Source organism: Ranitomeya variabilis, chromosome 3 (assembly GCF_051348905.1).
Source record: "Ranitomeya variabilis isolate aRanVar5 chromosome 3, aRanVar5.hap1, whole genome shotgun sequence".
Lineage (NCBI taxonomy): Eukaryota > Metazoa > Chordata > Amphibia > Anura > Dendrobatidae > Ranitomeya > Ranitomeya variabilis.
The window spans coordinates 447963879-447984472 of NC_135234.1; the positions used below are offsets into that span (position 1 = coordinate 447963879).

The 20594-nt window shown below is 46.0% G+C and overlaps 1 protein-coding gene across 2 annotated transcripts in view; it reads left to right on the plus strand.

The window, feature by feature from the left end:
* The window catches only part of CAMKK1 (calcium/calmodulin dependent protein kinase kinase 1), a 558925-nt gene that overhangs the window by 501264 nt on the left and 37067 nt on the right, over positions 1–20594 (plus strand). For both annotated transcript variants that reach the window (XM_077296496.1, XM_077296497.1), the window contains exon 14: positions 3662–3790. In XM_077296496.1, the coding sequence (XP_077152611.1) occupies positions 3662–3790 (129 nt within the window). The remainder of the gene's footprint in view (positions 1–3661; positions 3791–20594) is intronic.

Below are 20594 nucleotides of genomic sequence, written 5' to 3' on the forward strand. Positions count from 1 at the left end.
TGTAGATGTAAACTTAACAGGATTTTCCCAGTCAACATCTGGGATCTGGTCACAGGATAAAAGATAAATGATCCCTGGAGCTCCAGCTCCTGAGAAGCCTACTGATCCAGGAGAAAATGAACTGTGTGAATGTGCAGTGTGCCACAAGCACTTCATACAAGCTGAACACTGATTACTGTACATGGCCTCATAAAACCAATTCACACAAATAACGAGACATATTTTATTGTTGGATAAAAATGGCCGTGCAGTTTATTTTGGGTTACATAAAATTTCATTAAAATGTCAATTAAATAAATTAATTACTCATATCACAATCCAAAATTCCAAAATCTCCAATAACACCAATCCACCCATAAATGGGTGATTTTACCCACAAGTAAACTACACGACCGTAAAATTAAATTAAATAACGGGAGGGAGGTCGGGCTCTTCTTTTCTTCTTACGCCGACGGAATGGGAAAAAACCCTGTAAGCAGGAGTTTATATATTTCAAAAAAGAGCGCCAAACACACTATTAACCAATGAAAACCGTTAAGAGGCGTCAAACAAGCCAGAAACAACTGGTTATAAACAGTTCTTGAAAAATCATAAAAATAGCCTGACCTTTCTCTGACCCTTCTGTGTGAAGCGGCCAAAGGAAAAAGTATTTCTAGGGTCTATGAGGCCATGAGACCCCCGCCATATCTCTTTGTATGTTTTAGGCGGGGGGGCTAACATTCTATCAAAGTGTTATAACTCCAGTGTTGTCCCACGAAAAGATATAATAAAATATTCACAAAAATGTGAGGAGTGTACTCACTTATGTAATATACTGTGTATATAGATCTCTAGCAAAAATTAAGAGACCACTGCAAAATGTTCAGTTTGTCTGATTTTTCTCTTCATAGGTATATTTTTGAGTAAAATGTAGATTTTTCTTTTATTCTATAAACTACTGACAACATGTCTCCAAATTTCCAAGCAATACATTTTTTTTTTAAATGAAAAGGAGAAATGGTCAAAATAAAAAGAAAAACAGTTCAGAATTTCAAGTTCATAATCATTTAGAAACAACAATACTAATATTTTAACTCAGGAAGAGTTCAGAAATCAATATTTTGTGGAATAACCATGATTTTTAATCACAGCTTTCATGCGTCTTGGCATGCTTTCCACCAGTCTTTCACACTGCTTCTGGCGCAAAAATGTAAGCAGTTCTTCTTTGTTTGATGGCTTGTGACTATCCATCATCCTCTTGATTACATTCTACAGGGTTTCAATGGGGTTCAGGCCTGGAGATTGGGCTGCCCATGACAGGGTTTTGATGTGGTGGTCTCTTAATTTTTGCCAGAGCTATATATATATACACTCACCGGCCACTTTATTAGGTACACCTGTCCAACTTCTTGTTAACACTTAATTTCTAATCAGCCAATCACATGGCGGCAACTCAGTGCATTTAGGCATGTAGACATGGTCAAGACAATCTCCTGCAGTTCAAACCGAGCATCAGTATGGGGAAGAAAGGTGATTTGGGTGCCTTTGAACGTGGCATGGTTGTTGGTGCCAGAAGGGCTGGTCTGAGTATTTCAGAAACTGCTGATCTACTGGGATTTTCACGCACAACCATCTCTAGGGTTTACAGAGAATGGTCCGAAAAAGAAAAAAAATCCAGTGTGCGGCAGTTCTGTGGGCGGAAATGCCTTGTTGATGCCAGAGGTCAGAGGAGAATGGGCAGACTGGTTCGAGCTGATAGAAAGGCAACAGTGACTCAAATCGCCACCCGTTACAACCAAGGTAGGCCTAAGAGCATCTCTGAACGCACAGTGCGTCAAACTTTGAGGCAGATGGGCTACAGCAGCAGAAGACCACACCGGGTACCACTCCTTTCAGCTAAGAACAGGAAACTGAGGCTACAATTTGTACAAGCTCATCGAAATTGGACAGTAGAAGATTGGAAAAACGTTGCTTGGTCTGATGAGTCTCGATTTCTGCTGCGACATTCGGATGGTAGGGTCAGAATTTGGCGTAAACAACATGAAAGCATGGATCCATCCTGCCTTGTATGGAGCATCTTTGGGATGTGCAGCCGACAAATCTGCGGCAACTGTGTGATGCCATCATGTCAATATGGACCAAAATCTCTGAGGAATGCTTCCAGCACCTTGTTGAATCTATGCCACGAAGAATTGAGGCAGTTCTGAAGGCAAAAGGGGGTCCAACCCGTTACTAGCATGGTGTACCTAATAAAGTGGCCGGTGAGTGTATATATATATATATACACACATATATATATATATATATATCTATATATATATATACAGGGCCGGCTCCAGGTTTTCATGGGCCCTGGGCAAAAGAGTCCCGTTGGGCCCCTTTAACACATACCACAATTCAGAATGCACGGATACGGCAGAGAAATATAGGTATAGTACAATGCCGAAGATTTCACATACTTCTTACATTACATGAGTGATATCTATTGTGCATTCTACATTAGCTCAGAAACCGGACAGTATAGTCCTCTATACAGAATAATGAGCCCCATATATTGCCCCATACAGTATAATGGCCCCATAAAGTGCTCCATACAGTATAATTGGCACCACATAGTCCTCTATACAGAATAATGAGCCCCATATATTGCTCCATACAGAATAATGAGCCCAATATTATGCTCCGTACAGAATAATGAGCCTTATATAATGCTCCATACAGTATAATGGGTACCACTGAGTGCCCCATAAAGAATGAGCCGCATATATTGCTCCATAGGGAATTGACCCCATATAACGCTCCATACAGTATAGTGAGCCACATATAATTCTCCATACAGTATCTGATGGGCCCCATCTATTGCTCCATATATAATTAATAAGTGCCGGGGCCAGGAGCAGGCGGGGGTCCACTCTCGGGGGCCGGCACTATAGCGCACCAGTGTCCCCGATGGCGAGTGGGCCCCCTGCCTGCTCAGGGCCACGGCACTTGCCCGGGTGCGCCAGATGCTGACGCCGGCTCTGTATATACATATATATATCAGAAGCTGCCTTGGTGTGTTCTACGGCATTAACAGCTAATTGAGACTGATTATGCTGGTGACATTTGTAAGTAAATACTTGTGATATCTAATTTTCTGCAGGCCACAGTGATGAAGTGGCCACAAGCCAGCATTTCACTTTAAATCCCAAGTAATAAATGACAAGTATACGAATAATTCACTAATATTGTTCAAAGTTCAAACTATCTTTGCAGACACTGGTTTCAAATCTTGAAAAGAAATCTTAGAATTAATGCTTGTCCTACTTTTTAAGACACTTAGAATTTCTTCAGTGTTAACTTTTTACAATAAATTCCATAGCAACAGACACATCAAACGTGTACCTTTTTGTGAAGTAGGATTTGCTGTCCTATTCGGTTGTATGAAGATCCTTTGATATTATACATTTACTTTGCAGCACATGAATCTTATTTAAATGGCATAATTATGCATAAATAACAGAGGATCCCTTATCTTTCTTTATAATTTTTCTTTTCCAATCAAGATAAAGCCATTTATGCAATTAGTAATAATTATATCCTTGACCCCAAATAAAATAAAATTAGTTTTCCATATGAATTAGCTGTGCTGCATATGAAATGTCTCCATTCTGTCTATACACCATTGTCATTATAATTTCAGGTTCATCCCTGGATATCTAAAAATGGAGAGAACCCATTGCCTCTTGAAGAAGAGCATTGTACGATTGTGGAGGTCACTGAGGAGGAAGTGAAGAATTCAGTCAAGCTTATCCCAAGTTTGACAACTGTGGTATGACATTTTGTGTACTGTGTTCACTATTCGATTCCAATGTTACTTTTCATTAGTAATCATTTTATGAATATTTCAGACACATAATAGGGATAGGAAATGTCTGTATTGTTGGAAAGATCCCCCAACAGTGTATTTTACCAATGCAAGCATGTGCTACTAGCCATTGAACCCGTTCTACAACCGGGTGGCCAGCATTTTTATTTGTACATTTTTGCGTCTGCAGGTTAACAGCATTATGATGCTGTCTAGTGCCTGAACGCAGCAGGGAGAAAAATAACTTTTTTGTCCCCACTAGCATTCGGTTTCAGTCATGGGGGCGGGGGTGGCGCCGGTTCAGTCACCGCTATGAGTATACAGAGCGCAGCTGTAACTGCATCCTCAATCCTGACTGACAGTCGGCTTCAATGTACAGTCAATGTCAATGTCAATGGCGCTGGTTCAGTCACCACTCTGAGAGCAATAGCTGTAACCGTCGGCCCTGACTGACAGCCGGCCCCAATGCTGAGTCAGTGTCAGTCAGGGTCAGTGGCATGGTTCCAGCTGCCGCTGTCTTATTATCAGAGCAGTGACACTTGCTCAGCATTAGGGCTGGCTGTCAGTCAGGGCCGGGGGTGCGGTTACAGCCGCCGCTCTGTATACTCAGAGCAGTGACTGATACTGGCTGAGCATTAAGGCCGGCTGTCAGTCAGGGCCAGGGACGCGGTTACAGCCACCACTCTGTATACTCAGAGTAGTGACTGATACTGGCTGAGCATTAAGGCCGGCTGTCAGTCAGGGCCAGGGACGCGGTTACAGCCACCACTCTGTATACTCAGAGCGGTGACTGACACTGGCTCAGCATTAGGGCCGGCTGTCAGTCAGGGCCGGGGGTGAGGTTACAGCCGCCGCTCTGTATACTCAGAGCAGTGACTGACACTGGCTCAGCATTAGGGTTGGCTGTCAGTCAGGGCCAGGGACGGTTACAGCCACCACTCTGTATACTCAGAGCAGTGACTGATACTGGCTGAGCATTAAGGCCGGCTGTCAGTCAGGGCCAGGGACGCGGTTACAGCCACCACTCTGTATACTCAGAGCAGTGACTGATACTGGCTGAGCATTAAGGCCGGCTGTCAGTCAGGGTCGGGGGTGAGGTTACAGCCGCCGCTCTGTATACTCAGAGCAGTGACTGACACTGGCTCAGCATTAGGGTTGGCTGTCAGTCAGGGCCAGGGGCCATTAAAGCCGCCACTCTTTATACTCAGAACTGAACTCAGAACTGAACTGAACCAGCACCAGCTGGTGACTAAAACCAATTGCTGGCTGGGAGAATAAAGTAAATGTTTGCACCTCAACCATTGTATGCCACACTGTTGATTGTGTATTTGAATACTTGATGAAAATGGATGTCTCTCTCTCTCATCGCTGGTGAAGAAGCTGCTACAGCCGATGTCCTGGAGATAATGACGCCGTAGTGTGACATGCGCTGACTTCTGCACAACACTGCGCAGACGCCAGAAGCTTCAGACAGGAGGAAACATCTCTGCTTATATTATAGATATTTTTATATTACAAATGAACCTTATTTCCAGATCATCAGAAATAATTTCCCATCGTTTTGATTTTAGCATCTATGCAGGTATATAGGCTACCATACACATTAGATGACTGTTGGCTGATTGGTTCTTCTTCTGATCATTTTGCCAATAGCCATCTTGGCCATTTCTCCCATACACAGGAGCAAACATTTGGCTGAGCACTCCTGTGTTCTCTATGAGAAAGTTTCACAGATTTCTCTTCCTACAAATTTTTTTGGAGAAAATAGGAAGACTTTTTATATAATGATGGTGCGTTTTATAGTCGCCGAGTTCTCAATCTACGCATACACCGCCCTAGGCAGCTAATTTCCCAAAGTCCACTGCACTGAAAACAATAGAATGTGGGCTCCATCAACATTTTCTCAAAGCCTGGGGCCCAACACAGCCTTGCACCGTGGAACACTCCCTTCTCCGAGCCTGAGGCCCGCAGCATCGTCCCACTCCTGCGATCATCAGCGACCCGGCCTCCTGGGACCCCGCTGCACTGCAGCCACCCCATCCCTGGTAAGCTGCATTCAGATTATAAGATGCACCCCCATTTTTCATCCCAAATATGGGGGAGAAAAAGTGTCTTATAATCCGAAAAATTTGGTATCTCCAGGAGGAGAAAGCAATCAGCAGTCCAAAATTGAACATTCTCTGATCCACAACTTTTCCAACAATCAGTTGTCATTGGAGTCTTGGCCGATCTCGTTAATGTCAACGGGCGCAGCCGACATTCGTCTAATGTGTATGGGAGCTGGGCTTTAGCATCTTCATGGTGACAGACAAGTTTTTGTAGTGTGATTATATGCAGCGCCCCAGAGTCCTGGTCGTTGCAGTACTGATGCTCCGCCGCTAAGGGGGGCTATGGTACGTCTGATGGCACTGAAGGAGTTCACCTGACCAGGTATCACAGACACCAATACACTTCACAGTCTGGCCTCTAGGGGGAGCTAAGGGTGCTATGTATTAGGCCACTCCTCACAATCTGGTAAAACTGTAAAACTGGGGGTTAGATAGGAAGTTAGTCAGAAGCTGACTGGGTCGGAACCAGGCAACATCCTGTGGCAGAGGGTGTTGCAGGGGAAGATTCAGGGGGGCCCCTGTCAGGGGTGGGATCCTGACAGAGGCCTAGCGAACAGGAAAGAACGTTACGGGACCGCGCCTGCACTTCATCGCGGCGGTACGCCAAGAAAGGACAAGAAGCGAGGTTTATTGTGCTGAGTGAGAAATGAGATCAACGCAACAAGGAGAAACACCAGTAGGAGTCGTGCTGTAAGACGAGGCAACATCCTACTGAGGCGCGTAGCCGGTGGCCGGAAACGCCGAGGAAGTATTGAGCTCCAGGCCTTACTTCAAACCTACGGCAGGACAGTCAGTTCTAGGCGGGCTGTCTCACTCAAATCACCTAAGAAGACATAGGGGGCAACAGTTGGAGAGGGGCGACACTAGGTGTTGTGAATTTACCTTTTGGCTCCCTCTAGTGGTTACTAGTGATTTGACTCTGGGTATGTCATTCATCCCTTGTATGCTCACCTGGGTCGTTAGGTCAGGGGTGTTGCTATATAAGCTCCCTGGACCTTCAGTTCTATGCCTGGCAACGTTGTAATCAGAGCTAATCTGTTGTACTCTTGTCTACTGATCCTGGTTCCTGCTAAATTAAGCTAAGTCTGCTTTCTTGCTTTTTGCTATTTGTTTTTGTTTGCATTTTTGTCCAGCTTGTACATAATCTGTATCCTTACCTTGCTGGAAGCTCTAGGGAGGCTGGAGTTCTCCCCCCGGGCCGTTAGACGGTTCGGGGGTTCTTGTATCTCCAGTGTGGAATTTTGTTAGGGTTTTTGTTGACCATATAAGTTATCTTACTACATTCTGCTATTAGTAAGTGGGCCTCTCTTTGCTAAACCTAGTTCATCTCTGTGTTTGTCATTTCCTCTTACCTCACCATTATTATTTGTGGGGGGCTTGTATCCGACTTTTGGGGTCTATTCTCTGGAGGCAAGAGAGGTCTTTGTTTTCCTCTTCTAGGGGTAGTTAGTCCTCCGGCTGGCGCGAGACATCTAGCGACCAACGTAGGCATGTTCCCCGGCTACTTCTAGTGTTGGCGTTAGGAGTAGTTATATGGTCAACCCAGTTACCACTGCCCTATGAGCTGGATTTTTGTACTTCGCAGACTTACTTGTTCCTCTGAGACCCTCGCCATTGGGGTCATAACAGTTTGCCAGGCCAGTATTAAATGTTAAATGCATTGCAGAAGCGGGATTATAAGAAAGAAAGTTCTGAGGTTTTTTTTCTCTCTCTCATTTTTTTTTCTTTTCCCCTTTACCTCTGAGTGGCTTGTGTTTGCTGCAGACATGAATGTCCAGACCTTGATTACAAGTGTGGACCAGCTTGCTGCTCGTGTGCAGGGCATACAAGAGTATGTTATCAGAAATCCTGTGTCAGAACCTAAGATACCGATTCCTGAACCGTTTTCCGGAGACCGATTTAAATTTAGAAATTTCAGGAATAATTGTAAATTGTTTTTGTCCCTGAAACCCTGTTCATCTGGAGACTCCGATCAGCAAGTAAAAATTGTTATTTCTTTTTTACGGGGCGACCCTCAGGATTGGGCTTTCTCGCTGGCGCCAGGAGATCCGGCATTGGCTGACATTGATGCGTTTTTTCTGGCGCTTGGTTTGCTTTATGAGGAACCCAATCTTGAGATTCAGGCAGAAAAAGCCTTGCTGGCGATGTCTCAGGGCCAGGACGAGGCTGAAGTGTATTGCCAAAAATTTCGGAAATGGTCCGTGCTGACCCAGTGGAACGAGTGTGCATTGGCTGCAAATTTTAGAAATGGCCTTTCTGAAGCCATTAAGAATGTGATGGTGGGTTTTCCCATTCCCACAGGTCTGAATGATTCTATGGCCCTGGCTATTCAAATCGACCGGCGGTTGCGGGAGCGCAAGACCGCAAATTCCCTCATGGTGTTGTCTGAACAGGCACCTGATTTAATGCAATGTGATAGAATCCTGACTAGAAATGAGCGGAAAATTCATAGACACCAGAATGGCTTGTGTTACTACTGTGGTGATTCTACACATGTTATCTCAGCATGCTCTAAACGTCTTACTAAGGTTGTTAGTCCGGTCGCCATTGGTAATTTGCAACCTAAGTTTATTCTATCTGTAACTTTGATTTGCTCACTGTCATCGTATCCTGTCATGGCGTTTGTGGACTCAGGTGCTGCCCTGAGCCTTATGGATCTGTCATTTGCCAAGCGTTGCGGATTTGTTCTTGAGCCATTGGAAAATCCTATCCCTCTTAGGGGTATTGATTCTACGCCATTGGCAAAAAATAAACCGCAGTTTTGGACACAGGTTACCATGTGCATGACTCCCGAACATCGGGAGGTAATACGTTTTCTTGTTCTGCATAAAATGCATGATTTGGTTGTTTTGGGTTTGCCATGGTTACAGACCCATAATCCAGTCTTGGACTGGAAGGCTATGTCAGTGTCAAGTTGGGGCTGCCATGGAATTCATGGAGATTCCCTGCCCTTGTCTATTGCTTCTTCTACGCCTTCGGAAGTTCCGGCGTATTTGTCTGATTATCAGGATGTCTTCAGCGAGTCTAAGTCCAGTGCACTGCCTCCTCATAGGGAATGTGACTGTGCAATAGATTTGATTCCTGGCAGTAAGTTTCCTAAGGGGAGACTGTTTAATCTGTCGGTACCTGAACATACCGCGATGCGTTCATATATCAAGGAGTCTCTTGAGAAGGGGCATATCCGTCCTTCTTCTTCCCCTCTTGGTGCGGGATTCTTTTTTGTGGCCAAAAAGGACGGATCTTTGAGGCCTTGTATTGACTATCGGCTTTTAAATAAGATCACTGTCAAATTTCAGTATCCTTTGCCGCTGTTGTCAGATTTGTTTGCCCGGATTAAAGGTGCCAAGTGGTTCACCAAGATAGACCTTCGTGGTGCGTACAACCTTGTGCGCATTAGGCAGGGCGATGAATGGAAAACCGCATTCAATACGCCCGAAGGTCATTTTGAGTACTTGGTGATGCCATTTGGGCTCTCTAATGCCCCTTCAGTTTTTCAGTCCTTCATGCATGACATCTTCCGGAAGTATCTGGATAAATTTTTGATTGTTTATCTGGATGATATTCTGTTTTTTTCTGATGATTGGGACTCGCATGTGGAGCAGGTCAGGATGGTTTTTGAGATTCTGCGTGAAAATTCTTTGTTTGTAAAAGGCTCAAAGTGTCTCTTTGGTGTACAGAAGGTTCCCTTTTTGGGGTTCATTTTTTCCCCTTCTGCTGTGGAGATGGATCCAGTCAAGGTCCGAGCTATTCATGATTGGACTCAACCCTCGTCAGTTAAGAGTCTTCAGAAGTTCTTGGGTTTTGCTAACTTCTACCGTCGTTTTATCGCTAATTTCTCTAGCGTTGTTAAACCGCTGACGGATATGACCAAGAAAGGTTCTGATGTAGCTAACTGGGCTCCTGCTGCCGTGGAGGCTTTCCAGGAGTTGAAACGCCGATTTACTTCGGCGCCTGTTTTGTGCCAGCCTGACGTCTCACTTCCCTTTCAGGTTGAGGTGGATGCTTCGGAGATTGGGGCAGGGGCCGTTTTGTCGCAGAGAGGCCCTGGTTGCTCTACTATGAGGCCTTGTGCCTTTTTCTCTAGGAAGTTTTCGCCGGCAGAGCGAAATTATGATGTGGGCAATCGGGAGTTGTTGGCCATGAAGTGGGCATTTGAGGAGTGGCGTCATTGGCTCGAGGGTGCTAAGCATCGTGTGGTGGTCTTGACTGATCACAAAAATCTGATGTATCTCGAGTCTGCTAAACGCCTGAATCCTAGACAGGCCCGCTGGTCATTGTTTTTCTCCCGTTTTGACTTTGTGGTCTCGTATTTACCAGGTTCTAAGAATGTGAAGGCCGATGCTCTGTCTAGGAGCTTTGTGCTTGATGCTCCTGGAGTCGCTGAACCTGTGGGTATTCTTAAGGAAGGAGTTATCGTGTCTGCTATTTCTCCAGATCTGCGACGTGTGTTGCAGAGATTTCAGGCTGGTAGGCCTGACTCTTGTCCACCTGACAGATTGTTTGTGCCTGCTAGATGGACCAGCAGAGTCATTTCCGAGGTTCATTCCTCGGTGTTGGCAGGGCACCCGGGAATTTTTGGCACCAGAGATCTGGTGGCCAGGTCCTTTTGGTGGCCTTCCTTGTCAAGGGATGTGCGGTCATTTGTGCAGTCCTGTGGTACTTGTGCCCGAGCTAAGCCTTGTTGCTCTCGTGCCAGCGGGTTGCTCTTGCCCTTGCCTGTCCCGAAGAGACCTTGGACACACATCTCTATGGATTTCATTTCGGATCTTCCGGTGTCTCAGGGCATGTCTGTCATCTGGGTGATATGTGATCGTTTCTCCAAGATGGTCCATCTGGTTCCTTTGCCTAAGCTGCCTTCCTCTTCTGATCTGGTTCCTGTGTTCTTCCAGAACGTGGTTCGTTTGCACGGCATTCCTGAGAATATTGTGTCGGACAGAGGATCCCAGTTTGTTTCCAGGTTCTGGCGATCCTTTTGTGGTAGGATGGGCATTGATTTGTCGTTTTCGTCCGCTTTCCATCCCCAGACTAACGGACAAACGGAGCGAACTAATCAGACTCTGGAGGCTTATTTGAGGTGTTTTGTCTCTTCTGATCAGGATGATTGGGTGACCTTCTTGCCGTTGGCTGAATTTGCCCTTAATAATCGGGCTAGTTCCGCCACCTTGGTTTCGCCATTTTTCTGCAACTCTGGTTTCCATCCTCGTTTTTCCTCGGGACATGTGGAGCCTTCTGACTGTCCTGGGGTGGATTCCGTGGTGGATAGGTTGCAGCGGATCTGGAGTCATGTGGTGGACAACTTGAAGTTGTCACAGGAGAAGGCTCAGCGTTTTGCCAACCGCCGCCGCGGTGTGGGTCCCCGACTTCGCGTTGGGGATTTGGTATGGCTGTCTTCTCGATTTGTTCCTATGAAGGTCTCCTCTCCCAAATTTAAGCCTCGCTTCATTGGTCCTTACAAGATATTGGAAATCATTAATCCTGTATCCTTTCGCCTGGATCTTCCGGTGTCGTTTGCCATTCACAACGTATTTCATAGGTCCTTGTTGCGGCGGTACGTTGTGCCTGTGGTTCCTTCTGCTGAGCCTCCTGCTCCGGTGTTGGTTGAGGGCGAGTTGGAGTACGTGGTGGAGAAGATCTTAGATTCTCGTCTCTCCAGGCGGAGGCTTCAGTACCTGGTCAAGTGGAAGGGCTATGGTCAGGAGGATAATTCCTGGGTGGTCGCCTCTGATGTGCATGCGGCCAATTTAGTTCGTGCCTTTCACGCCGCTCATCCTGATCGCCCTGGTGGTCTTGGTGAGGGTTCGGTGACCCCTCACTAAGGGGGGGGTACTGTTGTGAATTTACCTTTTGGCTCCCTCTAGTGGTTACTAGTGATTTGACTCTGGGTATGTCATTCATCCCTTGTATGCTCACCTGGGTCGTTAGGTCAGGGGTGTTGCTATATAAGCTCCCTGGACCTTCAGTTCTATGCCTGGCAACGTTGTAATCAGAGCTAATCTGTTGTACTCTTGTCTACTGATCCTGGTTCCTGCTAAATTAAGCTAAGTCTGCTTTCTTGCTTTTTGCTATTTGTTTTTGTTTGCATTTTTGTCCAGCTTGTACATAATCTGTATCCTTACCTTGCTGGAAGCTCTAGGGAGGCTGGAGTTCTCCCCCCGGGCCGTTAGACGGTTCGGGGGTTCTTGTATCTCCAGTGTGGAATTTTGTTAGGGTTTTTGTTGACCATATAAGTTATCTTACTACATTCTGCTATTAGTAAGTGGGCCTCTCTTTGCTAAACCTAGTTCATCTCTGTGTTTGTCATTTCCTCTTACCTCACCGTTATTATTTGTGGGGGGCTTGTATCCGACTTTTGGGGTCTATTCTCTGGAGGCAAGAGAGGTCTTTGTTTTCCTCTTCTAGGGGTAGTTAGTCCTCCGGCTGGCGCGAGACATCTAGCGACCAACGTAGGCATGTTCCCCGGCTACTTCTAGTGTTGGCGTTAGGAGTAGTTATATGGTCAACCCAGTTACCACTGCCCTATGAGCTGGATTTTTGTACTTCGCAGACTTACTTGTTCCTCTGAGACCCTCGCCATTGGGGTCATAACAACTAGGGTCCCGGAAGAGCTCCGAGCCTACCCGTCATACGGGTGCGTCCTAGCCATATCATCTGGGGGGACGAAGAAGAACATCAAAATCGAGTTGTGAGGGAACTTCAGAAACAGACACAACAGTTGTGGGGACTATCCCGTAAGCACAGCAGGGGAGGACCACAACACACAAGCGCTAGAAGGTAGGCACAGATTTCCACCTGCAAAGGGAACTCTGGAGGTGCCATCGGACCGGCCGGACTCCCGCAGCCCGGTTAACCGTATTCCGGACTGAGGATCCTGAAGCCTTCAGTAAAGAGGTAAAGAGACTGCAACCTGGTGTCCTCGTTATTTACCGCGACCTGCACCGCACCACAACCTTATCACATTCTCAACTTTCACTGGACGCCCCTCAGCAGGGTCACGGACCGGGCCCAGCCACCGTGACAACCCCAGAACCGAGACGTAGCGGCCCGGTACTGGGTGCCCCTCGGCCCTGCGGCAGTGGGGGCGCTCCAACTTGGCGTCACGAACAGGATCTACTTAAGCCTGAAGAATCAGGTCATGTGTGCCTTGGAACTGTGTCTGAATTGTGCTTGAACTGCAAAGACTGTGGATTGCCACTTGCCGCCAAAAGTTCCCGCCAGAACCGTCGCCATTACAGCGCTAAGAGGAGCGCAGGAGAAGAAGAAGGGCGTGGAAGTGGGCGTGAACAAGCTGAAGAGCGCGAAAGACAATGGCTGCCCAGTCTAAATATTTTGGCCCCTTGAGGACGTGTCCGTCAGCAGCCGAGATCCGCCTCCTGATCCTCAATGGTGGGCAGAGACAAAGAAAACGAAACCGCCCACGAAGGAGAGAGCGGGAAAAGGACAAGGAAGAAGAAGTGAGCCACGTGGGAGACGCCATGGCCAGCCGCCCAGGATCAGAGCGTGGGGTCGGAGCAGAGGACTCCCCCAGCTACCCAGAGAGATACCGCGGTCAGGCATCACCTGTTGGCTCTGACTTCCCGCAGGCCGGAGTCGACGAGCTCAGCGACCAACTCCTGCGGACGCCGTTGAGCACTGAGGCCGGGTGGAAGAAGATCTTCATCGGGAGCCTCGCCAGACGCCTGTCGGCAGCCTCGTTTGGTCCGGGGCAGGAAAGAAGGTCCAGCGCTCCGAAGCTGGAAAGCGAGGCCCTGCCGGAAAGCGGGATGCTGCAAGCAGAGATGACAACGTCGCAGCACAAGGCCCCGCAACCAGCGTTCCAGACCCCAGCGGAGACGGAGCAGACCGGCACCGGAGGGACCACGTCTGAAGCAGGTATGAAGGACGACCCTGCCCTGACGACCGACACCACTCCAGTGACTGCTAGTGCCACAGCTGCTGACCCCGTTCCAGTGACTGATCTTGCAGCAGCCGCTACCTCTGCTGCAGCAAATGCCCATACTCAAGCTGCGCGGACCTCCATCGCTGCGCATGATTTAACCGTACATGAAAGATGGATTAACAGCGTTTGTCCAGCACTGGGTGTAACCCTGGACCTCCCTTTTCCCAGGCCAAGAAGGGTTAAGTGCCAGGTGCAGCCCTGGAAGCCGTCCAACTAAACCTCAGAGAACCGAAGATTGTAAATAGTTAACTGTCTGTTTCCTGCTGTTTTGCTGCTAATACCAGACTAGGGTTATTCTTAAAGGGATCCCTTCGTTTACCCGGGATCCCTATTGCTTTTTATTTTTGCTTTTATTTTCATTTCTGCTTTTGTTCCACAATGTTACAAAGACTACCGAATCATGGACGGTGAATGATTCACAAACTGTTTTGTAAATAGTTCGCACCTTATTAAAGGTGCCCTCTACACTATGTTCCAAATTATTATGCAAATTACATTTTTATCAGATTTTCCTAAATGGTCGGTGCAAATGACAGTCAGTCTAATAAAAGTCATCACCCGTTAGATTATACATCAAATTTTATTGAAGAAACCTCCCAATGATAACAGTATAATCTCCAAAATGAATAAAAACTCAAAATGCACTGTTCCAAATTATTATGCACAGTAGAATTTCTAAACATTTGATATGTTTTAAAGAACTGAAAATGCTCATTTGTGGAATTTGCAGCATTAGGAGGTCACATTCACTGAACAAAAAAGCTATTTAACGCCAAAACATCCCAACAGGCCAAGTTACATGTTAACATAGGACCCTTCTTTGATGTCACCTTCACAATTCTTGCATCCATTGAACTTGTGAGTTTTTGGAGAGTTTCTGCCTGTATTTCTTTGCATGAAGTTGGAATAGCCTCCCAGAGCTGTTTGGATGTGAACTGCCTCCCACCCTCATAGATCTTTTGCTTGCTGATCCTCTAAAGGTTCTCTATAGGGTTGAGGTCAGGGGAAAATGGTGGCCACACCATGAGTTTATCTGCCCATATCAGCCAATGACTCAGAGGTATTCTTTGCAGCATGAGATGGGGCATTGTCAGCATGAAGATGATTTTGCTCCTGAAGGCATGTTTCTGCTTTTTAGACCATAGAAGAAAGTTGTCAGTCAGAAACTCTATATACTTTGCAGATGTCATTTTCACACCTTCAGGAACCTTAAAGGGCCTTACCAGCTGTTTCCCATGATTCTGGCCCAAAACATGACTCCTCCACCTCCTCGCTGACGTTGCAGCCTTGTTGGGACATGGTGGCCATCCACCAACCATCCACTACTCCATCCATCTGGACCATCCAGGGTTGCTCAACACTCATCAGTTAACAAGACTGTTTGAAAATTAGTCTTCATGTATGTGTGGGCCCAATACAACCATTTCTGCTTGTGAACACTGTTTAAGGGTGGCCGAATAGTAGGTTTATGCACCACAGCAAGCCTTTGAAGGAGCCTACACCTTGAGGTTCGAGGGACTCCAGAGGCACCAGCAGCTTCAAATATCTATTTGCTGCTTTGTAATGGCTTTTTAGCATCTGCTCTCTTAATCCGATGAACTTGCCTGGCAGAAATCTTCCTCATTATGCCTTTATCAGCACAAACACATTTGTGCTCAGATACAGCCACAAATCTCTTAACAGTACGATGATCACGCTTATGTTTTTGGAAAATTTCTAATGTTTTCATCCCTTCACCAAGGCATTGCACTATTTGATGCTTTTCAGCAGCAGAGAGATCCTTTTTCTTTCCCATGTTACTTGAAAACTGTGACCTGCTTAATAATGTGGAACATCATTTTTAAGTAGTTTTCCTTTAAATAGAATCACCTGGAAAACCAATTATCACATGTGTTTAAGATTGATTTCAGTGATCCATTGAGCCCTGAGACACAATACCATCCACGAGTTTATTTGAAAAACAAAACAATTAAATCTTTATGACACTTAAATCCAATTTGCATAATAATTTGGAACACAGTGTACTGGTTTTACAAAAGAAAGGACTCTTTGCGAAGAAACTGTTCTTGGAAACAGCACTGGAGTCCTTGCTGTACACGAACTTGCAGCTTGAGAAGTTGCACTACCTCCGAGAGACTTGGTCCCTTCTTAAAGGGGACGTTCAACGGTAGCACTTAAAGTCGAATAACGCTTACATGTAAAAGTTATATGTAGTTAGCTAGTTAATTGTAAGAAATGTTTAATAATGTGTTAGAACATGAGGACAGGAAGTGAACCCGTACGGGGTTAGTCGGTGAGTCCTCCTAGGAGCCATACAGAGATGGCTCAGTGATCTTGAACTGAGAGAAGGTTGATAAGTTCTATACTGTGTATAGTAGCAGAAAGGCAGTAGGCCCGGGCGGAAAGGGGCGGTCCTGCAACAGAACGAGAGGCAGTAGGCCTGGGGCAGATAGATAGGCGGTCCTGCAGATGTAAAGGTGGAAAATGAAGAAAAGTTGATTAGCCTTATAGTGTTTTATAAGAAGGTCTTTAGTGGATTCAGTGTGTACGTCCTTAAAGGCAATGTTAAATTATTGTTCAGAAATTGCACTAAGTAGAATACCCGGTTGGGTAAGAGAAGTTATTTAGAGTGTGTTATTTAAAATATTTAACCATGTTTGTAACATTCAAGTGTCCTCACCTCCCATAAAGGGAAGCTCTGTTCAAGTTTACTTGTTATTGCATTTCAAAATTATATGTCTTTTTGCTGACATGTATTGTTGTTTTCTTCCCAGTCCAGGAGTACTGGGTTTAACCGGGGGGGGGAGTACAGCGCCCCAGAGTCCTGGTCGTTGCAGTACTGATGCTCCCCCGCTAAGGGGGGCTATGGTACATCTGATGGCACTGAAGGAGTTCACCTGACCAGGTATCACAGACACCAATACACTTCACAGTCTGGCCTCTAGGGGGAGCTAAGGGTGCTATGTATTAGGCCACTCCTCACAATCTGGTAAAACTGGGGGTTAGATAGGAAGTTAGTCAGAAGCTGACTGGGTCGGAACCAGGCAACATCCTGTGGCAGAGGGTGTTGCAGGGGAAGATTCAGGGGGGTCCCTGTCAGGGGTGGGATCCTGACAGAGGCCTAGCGAACAGGAAAGAACGTTACGGGACTGCGCCTGCACTTCATCGCGGCGGTACCCCAAGAAAGGACAAGAAGCGAGGTTTATTGTGCTGAGTGAGAAACGAGATCAACGCAACAAGGAGAAACACCAGTACACCAGACGAGGCAACATCCTACTGAGGCGCGTAGCCAGTGGCCGGAAACGCCAAGGAAGTATTGAGCTCCAGGCCTTACTTCAAACCTACGGCAGGACAGTCAGTTCTAGGCGGGCTGCCTCACTCAAATCACCTAAGAAGACATAGGGGGCAACAGTTGGAGAGGGGCGACACTAGGGTCCCGGAAGAGCTCCGAGCCTACCCGTCATACGGGTGCGTCTTAGCCATATCATCTGGGGGGACGAAGAAGAACATCAAAATCGAGTTGTGAGGGAACTTCAGAAACAGACACAACAGTTGTGGGGACTATCCCGTAAGCACAGCAGGGGAGGACCACAACACACAAGCGCTAGAAGGTAGGCACAGATTTCCACCTGCAAAGGGAACTCTGGAGGTGCCATCGGACCGGCCGGACTCCCGCAGCCCGGTTAACCGTATTCCGGACTGAGGATCCTGAAGCCTTCAGTAAAGAGGTAAAGAGACTGCAACCTGGTGTCCTCGTTATTTACCGCGACCTGCACCGCACCACAACCTTATCACATTCTCAACTTTCACTGGACGCCCCTCAGCAGGGTCACGGACCGGGCCCAGCCACCGTGACAACCCCAGAACCGAGACGTAGCAGCCCGGTACCGGGTGCCCCTCGGCCCTGCGGCAGTGGGGGCGCTCCATATACCTTTAGTTTTCTTTTTTGAAGCAGTAAATAACTAGAAGTTCAAGCTGTACTGTTTCTTGTTGATGAATACACATAAATTTCTCATGAGTGTGTTCGTAACTCTAGTGGTTGCTATTCATTTTGGCATTTAAGGCCTCATTCAGATCTGTTTTTCACGTACACCCTCCATCTTTGGTTTTCCCGGATAGAACACGTATTCATTATAATCTATAGAGTCTGCAAAAAAATCATGAATCAAAATTACCAATACTAGTGTATGGCTCTTTGAAAATCATGCACGTCACATGGATGTCATCATTGTGCCATTTGTGTGCTGTCTGTGATAAACATTGTAATGGATAGGAGAAGCTTTGTAATTTATTTTTCCATACGAGAAAATCACTGATGAAACACTCATTGTATCATTGTAAAAACTGGCACACTGATCAGACACTGATGAAATGCGGATGAAAAACACTAGTAACACAAAGATCATTTTTTCCGTATATGAAAAATCATTGACATCTGAATGAGACCATAAGCATGCCAAAACATTAAACCCTATCATCTTAAATGTGTCCAATGTGAGATATTAACACGTATGTACTGTAAAATTTACTTATATAAAAATGCAATATAGTCAGTAGTAGATGAGCAGATTGATCCTAAATTAATCAACTTCATATCAGATTCCCTGAAATTCAGAGGCCCCGGCTAAGTCAAACATTGTGCAATTTGATTCTCGAGAATTCCCCCCCAAAAAAGGTGTCTAATGACATTTCACACATTGCTGAAAATTGCATCAGCCAGTAAGTGGGCTCATGATCTCACCATAATGCCTTTCAGAGGGAATTATCACAGGGACTATAAAAGATGAAGGCAGGGAAAGAAGCAGCCATTTCAAGATTTTACAAAATTTTACAGCCTAGGTACAGGAGATCAGAGCACACAGCTCATCATTACAGACAGAGGAAGATCTAACCCTGATTGTGGTATACTAGTACAGGAATGAGAAAAATTACCGTATTTTGCGGTTTATAAGATGCACCCGAAATTTTAAGGAGAAAAATTGGAAAAAAAACATTTTTTTTAATAAAATGGTGGTGCTTCTTACAATCCATGCGTCTTATTGCTTACCAGGGGTGGTGGCTGCGGTGACGTGGGGTCCCAGGGTCGCTGCTGGTGGAGGCAGGAGTGGGGCAATGCTGCGGACCCCAGACTGGGAGAAGGGAGTGTTTGGATGTTCGGTGGTGCGGGGGCTCTGCCAACATTCTGTGAAAGCCCGGCGCCCCCGCACTTCTATCGTTTACTTTGCGGTAGACTCCGGGAAAATGGGCAGATGGAGATCTTGGCGCTGAGATCTCATCTCCCGAGATCTTGGTGCCAAGATCTCCATCTGTGCATGCGCTGCCCCTGGCAGCCATTTTCCCAGTGTCCACCGCAACTGCAGCAACCTGCAGCAACTCTCCATTCTTGCCTCCTCCAGCAGCGACCCTGGCAACCTGCTCCACCGCAGCCGATAAGGTATATTCAATTTATAAGATGCACCCCCATTTTCCCCCCAAATTTGGAAATTTGGGGGAGAAAAGTGTATCTTATAATCCAAAAAATACGGCAACTATGGGGGCGATAGTCTGAATCTGTGAATAATAATAGAAAGTATCAAGTGATAGGGAGGTGTTGTACCTGCATAGTCAGTTTGACTGTGAATTGATTGATCTGTGATATACTGCAGTAGTAGCACCTAAATTGCAGCATTTTTTTGCATGACGCTCTGCAAACAAGGAGGGAAGTTTAATAACCCTCTGTCCTAATTTTATGCATGTGTTAGGGTGCTTTAACACTGTGTTCTGACACTTGTATGTTGGTTCTGTCAGGACTTATGTCCGAACCCCAACCAAAACGGGATTCGGGCATATGTGCCAACGATAAGGCCATAGACTATAATGGTGATGACAGAGCGAATGTGTGCTCTGTTGTGCATCGTTTTTGGGTGTGCAGGCCTACTAGAGGTGGACACTCAGATGTAGTAGATTGCATCTATGTGTGTGTCTCCAGTAGGCGTACATGCCCAAAAATTATGCACAACAGACCACACATTTACTCTGTCGGCATCATAATAGTCTATGGCCCTGTCAGCGCATATGCTCAAATCCAGTTTTAGTGGGGTTCAGACATAAGCCCCGATGGGACCAACGAACGGGTGCCAAACGCAATGTGAAATCACCCTAAGAATACTCAAAAGCATCTCAATACAGTCATAGGAGACCTCAGAGTGTTATATAGTAGGTACGGAAAGTATTCAGACCCCTTTAAATTTTGTACTCTTTGTTTCATTGCAGCCATTTGGTAAATTCAAAAAGGTTCATTTTTTTCTCGATAATGTACGCTCTGCACCCCATCTTGACTGAAAAAAAACAGAAATGTAGAAATGTTTGCATATTTATTAAAAAAGAAAACTGAAATATCACATGGTCATAAGTATTCAGACCCTTTTGCTCAGACGCTCATATTTAAGTCACATCCTATCCATTTTCTTGTGATCCTCCTTGAGATGGTTCTACTCCTTCATTGGAGTCCAGCTGTGTTTAATTAAACTGATAGGACTTAATTTGGAAAGGCACACACCTGTCTATATAAGACCTCACAGCTCACAGTGCATGTCAGACCAAATGAGAATGATGAGGTCAAATGAACTGGCCAAGGACTTCAGAGAGAGAATTGTGGCAATGCACAGATCTGGCCAAGGTTACAAAAGAATTTCAGCCGTACTCAAGGTTCCTAAGAGCACAGTGGCCTCCATAATCCTTAAGT